This window comes from Conger conger, chromosome 16, assembly GCF_963514075.1.
Source record: "Conger conger chromosome 16, fConCon1.1, whole genome shotgun sequence".
NCBI lineage: Eukaryota > Metazoa > Chordata > Actinopteri > Anguilliformes > Congridae > Conger > Conger conger.
In genome coordinates this window covers 21,556,274-21,569,728 of record NC_083775.1, presented here as the reverse complement: position 1 = coordinate 21,569,728, position 13,455 = coordinate 21,556,274, and the positions used below count along the sequence as shown (strand labels likewise).

The following is a 13,455-nucleotide window of genomic DNA, read 5'->3' as shown; positions in this document are numbered from 1 at the left end:
ATGGTACTCAATGCTAAAATGTCAGATGGCATAAAAGGCTAATTATGTAATTTAGGCCAGAAGTTGGTATGAAATCCAGAAATGGATAGGGCCCTCTTTGCCCACCGCTGATTTAGAACGTTCCCCCGAATTATGCTTCTCTACACTGTACCTTCTGTCGGGAGGCCTGCACTGATACCTAAAATAATGCTTCACACAATTATATGTAATAACATAAAGTTAATTCAGCCCATCTAGTCTTGACATTTCATTACAGTCTAGAGCAGGGATGGGGTACTCTAGTCCTGGTGGACTGGTGTGTATGCAGGATAGACCACAATAAAATTCGACAAGAAAACATATCAGCTGCTGTTTATATCACAGAATGAGGCAAAAAATGGTCTGAAATTCAGAAACAGATATGGCCTTCCTTGCTCATCCCTGGTCTCAAGACTATGCTTCAATGTGTCAAAACTGGATTTGGAACAACCCCATGGTCTTTTGACCTGGAAAACTGTTGCACATTGAAAACTCTGTGTAAAACATATTTCCTGATGTCAGTGTGAAATTTACTCACTAGTAAAACTTAATTTCCACCTATGCCCTCCTGGAGGGAATCCATGAAACATGATTTCTTTACAGTTGTTCCCAAAAAAAGTGCTCAGTGAGTGTATATTTTGAAATAATATTATTTAATTTGAATTCTAATTTATATGTGAGAATTCAACTGTCGTATGTCCTATAGGTAGATTGACTGGTAAAAGCCCATAATTGAAAGGGACTAGATACAAAGGTTCGATAAATGAGCCCATACCGTCCCCAAGTGGTGGCATTGCAACATTGCACCAATTGAACTTCCATTGATTACCTACCTGGCTGCCAGGTCATGACAAACTACTGAAAAAATAAAATGTGCCGACAAGTATCAGTATAACAAAACATTGGCATTAATCATACATCTTTAAAATGAATACTGATGAAATAAACAGTGCCATTCAGATATTCACTGGAACCTATTATTCAGAATATATGCAATAATAGTCAAAGCTATTGGCCTGAGAGGTTTCATGCAGCCAAAAAGGTGTATTGTTTGAAATGTTGTATCTGTTTTAACTGTACTTTGTCCAGGATGGAATTGACAGTATCCGCATTAACTCTTTCTAGAAAGGGTTGTGTTGGGCCACAAGAGCTTTGGAATGGGCAGCAGGTTTTTTTTGTTTCTTTATGACTGCTGTTCTCTTTCTCTGGTTGATACACTTTGTGCCCTATGTTTCTGTTTTTCTCAGTTCCTGATGCATGGCCACTTTGGGTTTTGCATGTCATTTTCACAGGGATCCTGGGAGTATAGTCCTGTGTCCACCAATCACCTTCAACATTGTCCTTCTGTTTTCCAACATTTTCATCCTTTTTACTTATCTTTGGGACTCAATTCCATTTTGACGTGTTCCTGGTAATCAATGATTGACTGTCTGACAATTTTTTTGTTGCTATTGACATTTTGGGAGGAGAGAAAATGAATGAATGAATTATTCTGTGTACAGGTCAACTGTCCGTTACTCCACACTCACCAAGCTATATTTACCCTGCGATGTTATAGTTGGGCTAGGTGACGCGACAGTTTCAGGTTGACACGGTCAACGATTTCTGCACATTAACACTGCTATTAATGACTTGGAAGATCATTTAGAATTTTTTGATTTTGAATTTTGGATGATATGACTACTTATGTTTTCTCACCAAGAGTTTTTTTTATTGAGTTTATTTATTCATTACATAAATATGTTGTGTATCCTATGCATTGTTTAGTTAGCTGTTATGCCCTTATGTAGGAATATTGAAGTACAGTGGCATGCTAGTTTGGAAAAAGACTGAGCAAAGTAATTTTAATTATTTAAGTATCGGTGCATTGGCTATCTTTTCAAAATGTCAGCAATATGTATCCTATTTTATTAACTAAGGAGGAGTAGGGAAAACTGAAAGAGTTGTTTTATTGTATGACGTGGGTGAACAACTAGCTTTCTGTTGACGTGTCCAGAATGACCTTAAGCAATGCCATTGTCAATATTACGCTGTAACCCGCCTTTTTTTCATATAGCCTATTTGACGTTTGTAGACCTACAAATACTACTTTAGTACTACGACAGAAGAAATGAATGAATTGTTTACAACCACCATCGAATAGCCCGCCTTCTACGGCGTTATTGTCATTGGTGGGAAGGGAGTTACCACGGTGACACTGTAGCAACCCGGAAATATCTCCGCCCCTTTTGCCAAATATGGAGCTGTTGTGCCCGGGTTCACGGTTCTGATTGGTTCAGTGGTCACTCTCCAGTGTTTGTAAGATTATGATTGGGTTTAACTCTCCAGTTGATATCTCAGCGCGCAAATTAAATGTCTTGAAAAACCGGCTCGGACTACAAACTTATTACAGATAAATATTTTTGTTATGCTTCATTTGAAATGTTGTTCAGTCGGACTGAAAAACAAAAAAGTATAAGAGGAAATAACGGTTGCACAACGACGAAAGGAACTTGCGAAATATAGCTGGCTCGATATCTGAGAGGCAACCCGTTCGTTTTAATATTTTTGAAGCGGGGTATTTTGCTTGTTGTAGCTCGTTGACATACGCAAATTTCAGATGCAGTATAGCTGTTGGAAGCAAGCTACCTAAAAATGAATTGACTTAGTGGCCCACGAAGAGTGGACGTTCATACTTAAATAGCAGTAGCAATCAACTTAGCGAAGGTAATTACATTTAACTTGTAACTTGCTATTTTACTTTAAAACACCGATAGGTTTATAGGCCTATTTTAAAAAAGCAATTCCACAGCCATGGTTCTGAGCGAAATCGACGCCGGAAAGAATTTGACCGCAGCAGCTTCGAGAGGAAACGTGAAAGAACTGCGGAGGATGCTGGAGGAACAACACGTACATCCTGACACAGTAAATGAGTTTGGAAGGACCGCTCTTCAGGTAATGACGATAACTTTAGTCTAAATTACCTCATATACACTCTTGCTAAATTTGCATCGATTGCTTTAATGAACTGTAATACTTGGTATATGTTACCTGGCTATCATTGTTGAAATCCCAGTTTTTATATTTGGCCTGCTATTTAGCTGTAACGACAGGCTACTAACTGGTAAATCAAGTCTCTGTCTGTGCTTTTACGCCTCCCATGTTTATCCACTTGGGTGGTAAGCGCGGTTTGTCAGATACAATGTTTCACATGAACAAGCGCGAAATGGGGTGAAGCTATTGAAAGTGCCAAGTGACAAGGAGCTGTGTACAATGCATTGACCACACTGTACTGTACATGGTGGTATTCCAGCAAAATTGCTAACACCATGGCATTGACTAGACAATCTACGCTGTAGGCCCATACCACGGTTGTTGCCAACCTGTGAACTAAAAGTGGACATTGTATGTCTCACACAGCCAATTAACGTGTACGTCTCATATATTTAACGGTTCTCGTCAGAAACCAGCAGTGGTTTAACCGTGTATGTTCTTCCTCCTTCTACAGGCGATGATGATGGGCAGCACCAGTGTCGCATGTCTCCTGCTGGAACACGGCGCAAATGCCAACGTGCAGGATCGCCTGGGAGTCACGCCAGCACACGACGCCGCTCGGGCCGGGTTCGTTGACACGCTCCAGATTATGGTGCAGTTCGGAGCATCTGTGAACACGCAGGACAACACTGGCGCTCTCCCCATTCACGTCGCCATCCGAGAAGGCCACATCGACGTGGTCGAGTTCCTGGCTCCTCGTTCCAACCTAAATCACCAAGACACCAGCGGCTACACCGCTCTGGACGTCGCCCGCGCCCTGCGCTGCCCCGGCTTAGTAGAACTGCTTGAACGTCAGTTTGAATCAAGTTTGAAGTTCCAGGCATAGTTGACAGTGGCAGGCTTAGGCTTTTCTATCGGAGCACCATACTGGAAATCTAATTTCCTCTTCCTCTGACGTAATATTTACTGCAACCTCGATCTGTGTGATGAGCTTGTCTTCATTTCTGTGATTTAGTTTGGTGTTTAGGAGAAACGCACTAAATCCTTGGATCTGACGTTTTGTTTGCACATGTTAACATATTTCTTATCTTAGCTTTCGCAATCTGACCTCATATTAAGAATGCATGTAAGCTGGGAATTGATTTCTTGTTTATTTGATTGGTGAGCTTTCAAGGTGTTTATTCATTTTTTAAACTTTACACACATACAAAGACATTCATGGTAGGCATTCTAATCATTTTTTGCATTTTATAAGCAATCTTGCATTTTAAAACTTAATGAAATTACATTTTACTATTTTATTCTCCTTGAAAGCATTGTAGAAAGACATACTTGATTAAATATAAGGTTTGGAGTCTATCAGTTAGTGTGAAAGCTGTTCTCTTTGGACCTTTTTTTTGCATGTTTGCCTGTCATCTATGAAAGGCTACGAGCTGGAATTATTTAATTAATGTGACTAATTAAATGCATAATGTAATTACTTCAAATAACCCACGCCCTTGATATAGGTACTCTGTTTGTTGTGGATTGTTGTTTATGAATTGTACATAATGCTTTAAAGAATTTATTAGAACTATTTATTGAGGTATTGTCATGAATTGTACATATGTTTACGAACATTCTATTTAAAAAAGTTATCTTTTTAAAACAAAATATGTTTATATAAAAAACACTTTATAGTATCAACTTTTGAAAATTGTCTACTTTCACTTGAATATTTATTGTTTGGACCAGAAATAAACTGTTGGACTCAAAGAACTGTTGTTTCTGTTGAAATTTTACAAGTGTTTTGTGAAGTATCCTATTTCTTCAATAACCTATACTCACCAAAAAGGTATATGAAATATCCATCCATCCATCCATTATCTGAACCTGCTTATCCTGATCAGGGTCACAGGGTCCCAGCATACATTGGGCGAAAGGCAGGAATACACCCTGGACAGGTCGCCAGTCCATCGCAGGGCACACACACCATTCACTCACACACTCATACCTACGGGCAATTTAGACTCTCCAATCAGCCTAACCTGCATGTCTTTGGACTGTGGGAGGAAACCGGAGTACCTGGAGGAAACCCACACAGACACAGGGAGAACATGCAAACTCCGCACAGAGAGGCCCCGGCCGACGGGGATTCGAACCCAGGACCTCCTTGCTGTGAGGCAGCAGTGCTACCCACAGCACCATTCGTGCCGCCCTATATGAAATATATATACATAAAATACTACACAGTAATTAAGTTTGACCTTTGTTGCTTAAATATACTTATTTGTACCCCAAAAAACAGTATTGTGAGTGTATAATCTTACTGATACTGATACATATGGCATAACTCATGAGTTATTACCCAGCAATGTAATATTTCTGACTTGCATCATAGATGTATACTGATACATGTGGCATGATTTATTAACCTGCAATGTAATATTTCTGACATTCATCATTGTGAAGCTCTTACAGTGTAAGGTGAACCATAAATGCTGTGTGTGAGAACGGTCTCACTGATATTGTGCACATTAACCTGACTAATATTTCAGCACAACAGCTCTACATTTACCAACAATTTACCACTATGAAGTAACATAATAAAAAGTATGGTAAAGGGAAACAATCTATTTTTTTGGTTCTGTATAAACTTTAAGTTACGAACAGCACTGGCAGAGAGATCCTTGAGCCCAGTCTTAACACATTATGGGCCGGTTTCACAGACACAGATGTTTAATCCTGGAGTTTTGTATGGAGAATCTCCATTCAAAAAATTATTTAGTCTGAGAGTATAGGCTTAATCTGTGTCTGTGAAACTGGCCCTACATGTACAGCCAGCAAATTGAAGTCTAGTTGGATTGAATATATACCACAGTTCTGATCATTAATTTATATACATTATTTTGGTGCTCAGTTTGAACCCCATGTCCAAACGTGAATGTAAACAAGTATTTATTTATCAAATTACATGTTGCTTAAATTTTCATCTTATTGAGGTGTCAGCAATCAAGATATTTTCTCCCATTGCCATGACAATTCATCTGTCATTTTAACTACAGGCCACTTAGTGACAGGTGAGTACTACAGGTTAATAACACGCAATTACTTTAATTTTACATTTAATTGAACACCTTCTGTGGTTCTGAGATTTGTTTGTTAACTGCACTGCAGCTACGAAAAGATTTTGCATCCTCTTAACAATTATCATCATCGCTAGTCACCTTTGGATTTTGTATTGCAGCAACCCGTCAGCGCTCTCGTGTGGTCATTCGGGTCATTGATTCGGGCTCATCGCCTACTCACATGCTGCGCTCCAGTTTCTGACTAACTATTTGTAGGTGTCTGATATTAACGCCTGAATGAAAATATGAAGAAAATAAATAAAATAAAATTTGGAATCATGTAATATTAGGACTAATTAAATGTCGTAATTGGCATTCAAATATATATGCAAACATGAAGTCAGTTGTTTTAATAATGTAAATATGTGTTATTCTTCTTACATGCTTTCCATCAGATGCCTCAGGATACGGCAAGCGCGGTTTTTGCGAAGTTGCGAGGCAAGTTTGAATTTTCAAAACAAGGCTAAAGAGACAGGCGTCTGTCGCTGTGAATTGGAACAACACATTTATTGTAAGCTGCATTGTATGGTTTCTAACTCTTTTAGTATTAAAATTTAAGCTATTTATTTGAAATTGTGTTGCATGTTCGCAAGCAAATTAAAGCGAGTGGGCATGCCACAGTTGGAACAGCTAACTAACCTTAGCTGGCTAACGCTATCTTACTGTTCGTGGAGATTTTCATCTTGGCAAACTCAATTCTACAACAACGTTAGCTACATGATTTACTAGATATCAATGTTTAGATGGTATGTAATATATTATGTAGTAAGCTAAATTAATTTTATTTATTTATGTAAATATTTATTTGTAACTTAGCAAGCTTTTAACTGAAGGAAATTAGCCAAGTTACGTTTATATTTACTAGAGCAGTGGTTACCAACCTAATTTAGGTCCTGGGCCTCCCTGTGTATGCGGGTTTTTGTTCCAACCAGAATTGCAATCCCAGTATTTTAACAAGCTGTTATTATTTTGTTTGTCCCTTTTGTGTCTATAGGTATTCTTCACTCTCTTAAGCTTCATTGTGCTAGCAATAGCTCACAATAATACAGTTTCCATATTCATATTGTGCATAGCTATATATTAACAATGACATAATAGAAGGTAACATTTTATTAACTCTGTGATCAATCATCATCTTACGGGAAGTGTGAAGCATAAACTAACAATTTGGTGGATAATGAAAGTTGTTACCACATTTTATGCAATTGTTTGCAACATCAGAATAAACACTACGTGAACATGGGGCTTTTATTCTTCATGGCATGCATAGCTATTTCTGACATAATATGTATTAAGAGGGTAAATAATCCCTCTAAACATGAAATTAGTTAAGAAAAAATTCTGCAATTGCAATTGTAGTTGGAACAAGCACCAGCACAGTCCCAGGACCGAGGTTGGGAACCTAGTGTTCACTGGAACTAGCTAGCACAGCGGTCTGCTAGAAACATGCATAGTTGTAGGTCAATTTATCTTGCCAGTTTAGGTACCAGGGTGCAGAGTGTTGACAGTTTCTCTGGGTAATACTTGAACAGGGCAGGTGGAACTATGGTGTCTCTCGCGGGATTTCAAGATCTGGAGGAGACGGGGGAGACGTTGGTCTGCATCATCAAGAGCAACAAAGGAGAGCACAACCTGCGAGGCATGCGGGAAGGGCACCAGCGTCTGTTCGAATGCCACACCAACACAAAGAGAACCATCACTCAGCTTTTAAGCGGTGAGAGAAGTCGGGTAGAATCTGTCAGTCTGTTGTTTCAGAAATTGTGTTTAAGTAAGTCAGCTTGTCACAAGGTGCCTGGTGACAGCCGCCTCCTAGGGCTAATAATGTGTCTTAGCAGGGAGTGGTGAATTTTCTCTGGAGTTTTTTTGTTTGTAGGTTTCAGCTCCATATCCAATCCAATGTCTCTCCCATACCCGTCTTAACCTCCCCTCTCTTTTTCTTCTCTGTTCCTCATTTCCTCTCTTCTATCCCTCCTTCATCCCCTCCATAATTCCTGCTTCACCTCTAACCCTACCCACCCTCTTCTCTCTCTCCCTCTATCACTCGCTCGCCCCCTGTGTTGGTCCCCCTCTCCCTCTCAGATCTGACGCACACGGAGGAGGGAGTGGGGCAGAAGCTGCTGGCCCTGGAGAAGCAGAAGAGTGAGCGGTCTCAGGAGCTGGAGAGTCTGGAGCAGGACCTGCAGCGCAGTGTGGCCAAGAACCAGACCACGGAGGCAGAGCTGCAGTATCCTTCCGCCTCAGCCACCCTACTGCTGTTCTACTGGGGCAGCTGCCTGTAGTGTAATGGCACTTCCCTCTGTTCTACTGATGCACCTTACTGTCTACTGCTGACGCACCCCACTGTCTGTTCTACTGACGCACTCCACTCTCTGTTCTACTGACGCACCCCACTGTCTTCTGCTGACGCACCCCACTGTCTTCTGCTGACGCACCTCACTGTCTGTTCTACTGACGCACTCCACTGTCTTCTGCTGACGCACCTCACTGTCTGTTCTACTGACGCACCCCACTGTCTTCTGCTGACGCACCTCACTGTTCTACTGACGCACTCCACTCTCTGTTCTACTGACGCACCTCACTGTCTTCTGCTGACGCACCTCACTGTCTGTTCTACTGACGCACTCAACTCTCTGATCTACTGACACACACCACTGTCTGTTCTACTGCTGCACACCACTGTCTGTTCTACTGATGCACTCCACTGTCTGTTCTACTGATGCACTCCACTCTCTGTTCTACTGACACACACCACTGTCTGTTCTACTGATGCACTCCACTCTCTGTTCTACTGACACACACCACTGTCTGTTCTACTGATGCACTCCACTGTCTGTTCTTCTGGGGCAGCTGTCCTTACGGTACTGACTCACATCACTGTGTTCTACTGACACCCCTCACAGTCTGTTTTTCTAGGGCAGTTCTCTGTAGTGTACTGACATGCCCCTCTGTCAGTTCTACTGACATACCCCACTGTGTGCTCTTCTGGGGAAGCTTTTTTTTTGCGTACTGACACGTATCACTGCCTGTTCTTCTGGGGCAGCTGTTTTAGCCTACTGACATACCCCACTGTCTGTTCTTCTGTACCTGTGTCTGGGAGTCCCAAGATATGGTGCATAATTGGCTGTAGTGCCATCCAGGAGGAATGGAAGATTTTCAGAATGGTGACTTGCATTGAGGCTGGGTGTACTTTGTGTCGGATGTCCTCATATGTGAGCGCAGTGTGCATGTTATAAGTAGTCCTTCCTGTGTGTGTGTGTGTGTGTGTGTGTGTGTGTGTGTGTGTGTGTGTGTGTGTGTGTGTGTGTGTCCTGAATGGATTCGCATATCCGTGAGTTTTTGGTGAAGATTTGTAAGTGGTCCCCTGTACATTATGTGATGCTGCTATGTGTTTTGTGAACTGTCTTGTGTATGTGGGCATGTGATGAGAGCTGTCCACTTGGTGCTGAAGTCCTTAGCGTTTGTGCCAGGTTCCTGCAGAGGGAGCTACAGAGCCTGCAGGACTCTGAGCGTGAGGTCCAGAACCTGCAGGATGAGGTGGACGAGGACACAACAGAGGTCATCCCTTCAGCTATGTAAGGCATCCGGGCAGCAGCCATACTGCATCCTTCCACTGACAGCTGTACCACTGACAACTGTACCCTCTGACAACTGTACACTGACAACTCTACACTCTGACAACTACACTCTGAGAACTGTACCACTGACAAGTGTACACTCTGAGAACTGTACACTCTGAGAACTGCACACATTGACAACTGTACCCAACAGTGAAACTAGGAATGTCTTGCCAATGTCTTGTTGACATCGCAACTTTCAAAATGGTGATTTACTTTGCATCACTAGTACTGTATGACCGTTGTCATTTTTGTCATCAGCATATTTGAAAAAGATTGTGACAAAATGCAGGTCTGTGCAGTGACGGTGGATGATTACTGTCTCATTGTGCAAACAATGTTAAATAAATAGCTAACTGGTGTTAATGTTAGTGTAACCAGCTTAAAGCCAGCAATGTACAGTGCATCTGGAAAGTATTCACAGCGCTTCACTTTTTCCGCATTTTGTTATGTTACAGCCTTATTCCAAAATGGAATAAATTTATTTTTTTCCTCAAAATTCTACACACAACACCCCATAATGACAACATGAAAGCTTGAAATTTTTGCTAATTTATTAAAAATAAAAAACTAAGAAATCTCATGTACATAAGTATTCACAGCCTTTGCCATGAAGCTCAAAATTGAGCTCAGGTGCATCCTGTTTCCACTGATCAACCTTGAGATGTTTCTACAACTTAATTGGAGTCCACCTGTGGTAAATTCAGTTGATTGGACATGATTTGGAAAGGCACACACCTGTCTATATAAGATCCCACAGTTGACAGTGCATGTCGGAGCACAAACCAAGCATGAAGTCAAAGGAATTGTCTGTAGACCGCCGAGACAGGATTGTCTCGAGGCACAAATCTGGGGAAGGGTACAGAAAAATTTCTGCTGCTTTGAAGGTCCCAATGAGCACAGTGGCCTCCATTATCCGTAAATGGAAGAAGTTGTGGAGAGAGGAGAACCTTCCAGAAGGACAACCATCTCTGCAGCAATCCACCAATCAGGCCTGTATGGTAGAGTGGCCAGACGGAAGCCACTCCTTAGTAAAAGGCACATGGCAGCCCACCTGGAGTTTGCCAAAAGGCACCTGAAGGACTTGACATGAGAAACAAAATTCTCTGGTCTGATGAGACAAAGATTGAACTCTTTGGCATGAATGCCAGGCGTCATGTTTGGAGGAACCCAGGCACCGCTCATCACCTGGCCAATACCATCCCTACAGTGAAGCAAGGTGGTGGCAGCATCATGCTGTGGGGATGTTTTTCAGCGGCAGGAACTGGGAGACTAGTCAGGATTGAGGGAAAGATGAATGCGGCAATGTACAGAGACATCCTGGTTGACATCCAGAGCGCTCTTGACCTCAGACTGGGGCGACGGTTCATCTTTCAGCAGGACAACGACCCTAAGCACACAGCCAAGATATCAAAGGAGTGGCTTCGGGACAACTCTGTGAATGTCCTTGAGTGGCCCAGTCAGAGCCCAGACTTGAATCCGATTGAACATCTCTGGAGAGATCTGAAAATGGCTGTGCACCGACGCTCCCCATCCAACCTGATGGAGCTTGAGAGGTGCTGCAAAGAGGAATGGGCGAAACTGCCCAAAGATAGGTGTGCCAAGCTTGTGGCATCATATTCAAAAAGACTTGAGGCTGTAATTGCTGCCAAAGGTGCATCAACAAAGTATTGAGCAAAGGCTGTGAATACTTATGTACATGTGATTTCTTAGTTTTTTATTTTTAATAAATAAAAAAATAAAAAACTTCTTTCATGTTGTCATTATGGGGTGTTGTGTGTAGAATTTTGAGGGAAAAAATGAATTTATTCAATTTTGGAATAAGGCTGTAACATAACCAAATGTGGGAAGTGAAGCACTGTGAATACTTTCCGGATGCACTGTAAGTAATTATGGCGGAACCTAAACATGTTTACACAGACATGAGATTGGCTGTAACAAAGACCAGCATACATAGTGGGCCCAGGGCTGAGTTTGGGAACCATAGACCGACCTCATTTCACTGGCATAGTAACACAGTTGCTCTCGACGTTTATAGCAGAACTAGTCGCTGCAGACTGCACAAACCCTCCAGACACGCCATAGTACTCCACTTCTGCTCTGTCATTCCTGTCATATACAGAATTGCTGCTAAATGTCCCTTTGCAAGATGTTTTGGTGATGCGTGTCTGCACTCTGCTCCTCTGCAGATACCTTGCCCAGCTGTACTACAAGGTCACCAAGATTAAGTGGGAGCACGGCGATGAGCCTGGCATCCTGAAAGGCGGTATGTTCTCCTCACCCCTGCGACCCCAAACTCTTACCATTATAGTGCGTTTGCCATCGGAAAAGTCTTTACGGGCTACCTGGTTTACGATTAACATTTAGTTCACACAAGAGTTGGATTTTGTGTGTGTGTGTGAGTCTGAGTCATAAAACGAGTCTTTGTATTATAATGAGAATTATGGCATTTCTGTACTTTGCATGAATGCACATCATGTTGTTGAGAGAAAATGGTGTTTTAAGACTGCCACTAATATTAAAACAAAAACAGAGTGGTACGAAATGCATCTTATTAGGACTGCTATAATTGAGGTTGTTATTGGATGAGGATTTCGGACATTAAACAGTTTATTGAGGTTAGTGTTGGTCATTTCCCGGTGGGTGATGCTGATCTAGCCCAATTACGAAGTCATAACTGGTACATCTTAACATTTTTAAACCACAACAGTTAGTCCTATTTAAAACCGTCATGCACAAAATATAGTATACCAGACCTGGGATGCTAACCAAAACTGAGCTACTGATAAACACATGCTGGTTTGTTGTGATTGTAAAACATATTGCAATCAACCAAACCATTCCCAAAGGTTCTGAGCTTCAATGGCTCTGAGGCATTCAGTTGCCATGCAATAAAGATTTGAAATCAAATTATTATGGGATTATGTGCAATAAAGAGATTAATAGAAGTTTGAAAGTTTTTGAGCACTCTTGCTGGAATATAAAACATGTATTAAAATATCTGTCTGTGGCAGCCCCACTTGTGAACTGCGTTGTGATAAGCGGTGGTTGACGTTTAAAAAAAGATTTATTTCTTGTACTTTTCCTCATCTACCTTTTGGAAAGTGCACATTATTTTAGCCAATCAATGTATTGTTTTTTTCACCCAGTGAATTAGAGGCTTTCTTTTATTTGTTTATTGTGAAAAACCTTCATCCTGGTTGCTTTTTTTCCTGGCGTCACAGTCGATGGAAACTTTTAGACGCGGTGATATTTTTTTCTCCCGCTGTGCAATTTATGTTTTCCATGCCGTTTTCTTCCACCCCGACGTTCCTGCAGTTCACTACGGAGAAGACCTTGCCACTCCGATCAACGTCGACACCGCATCGCAGTCCAAGTGCGCCGTTAGCGACTACCTATGGAGTTTCGTCAGCACCGATTGGTAGAACGGAAGGGGAGGAAGTCTGTCAGTTATTTGTGTCTTCTTTTGTATTTATGCGTTTCTATAATACTAATAAAATTTGTAAACACTTTCAGTGATCATACTTAATTTAATTAATTTGATTAATTTAATCAATTTATGCAAATTCTCCGCCTGGTAGATTGGGCTTTCAGGCCACAAGGTGTCTCTATCACTCAAGTGTTGTGTTTTAGCGGTCAGCTTCTTTGGGTTCTCATTCTCGTGCTGGTGAGTTGCTTTAATACTGGCGCACGCATTGACTTAATGCATAGATATACCCATGAAAATTATGAATATCAACAAA

General features: G+C 41.4%; 2 protein-coding genes across 3 annotated transcripts; both read left to right on the top strand.

Moving 5' to 3' along the window:
- Positions 1-2,378: 2,378 nt before the first annotated feature.
- Positions 2,379-4,564, top strand: LOC133115203 (cyclin-dependent kinase 4 inhibitor D-like). The gene is made up of 2 exons (XM_061224997.1): positions 2,379-2,952; positions 3,506-4,564. The coding sequence occupies exons 1-2, from the start codon at positions 2,812-2,814 to the stop codon at positions 3,875-3,877; spliced, it is 513 nt and encodes a 170-aa protein (XP_061080981.1). The 5' UTR covers positions 2,379-2,811; the 3' UTR covers positions 3,878-4,564.
- Positions 4,565-6,493: 1,929 nt separating this feature from the next.
- Positions 6,494-13,224, top strand: spc24 (SPC24 component of NDC80 kinetochore complex). 2 transcript variants are annotated; one of them, XM_061224992.1, is made up of 6 exons: positions 6,494-6,536; positions 7,631-7,812; positions 8,178-8,322; positions 9,566-9,670; positions 11,902-11,978; positions 13,031-13,224. In XM_061224992.1, exons 2-6 carry the CDS (start codon positions 7,644-7,646, stop codon positions 13,135-13,137), a joined length of 603 nt encoding a protein of 200 aa, XP_061080976.1. In that variant the 5' UTR covers positions 6,494-6,536; positions 7,631-7,643; the 3' UTR covers positions 13,138-13,224. The 2 variants fall into 2 exon arrangements, with proteins under 2 accessions (XP_061080976.1, XP_061080975.1); XM_061224991.1 differs by having other exon boundaries at positions 6,494-6,609.
- Positions 13,225-13,455: the final 231 nt, after the last annotated feature.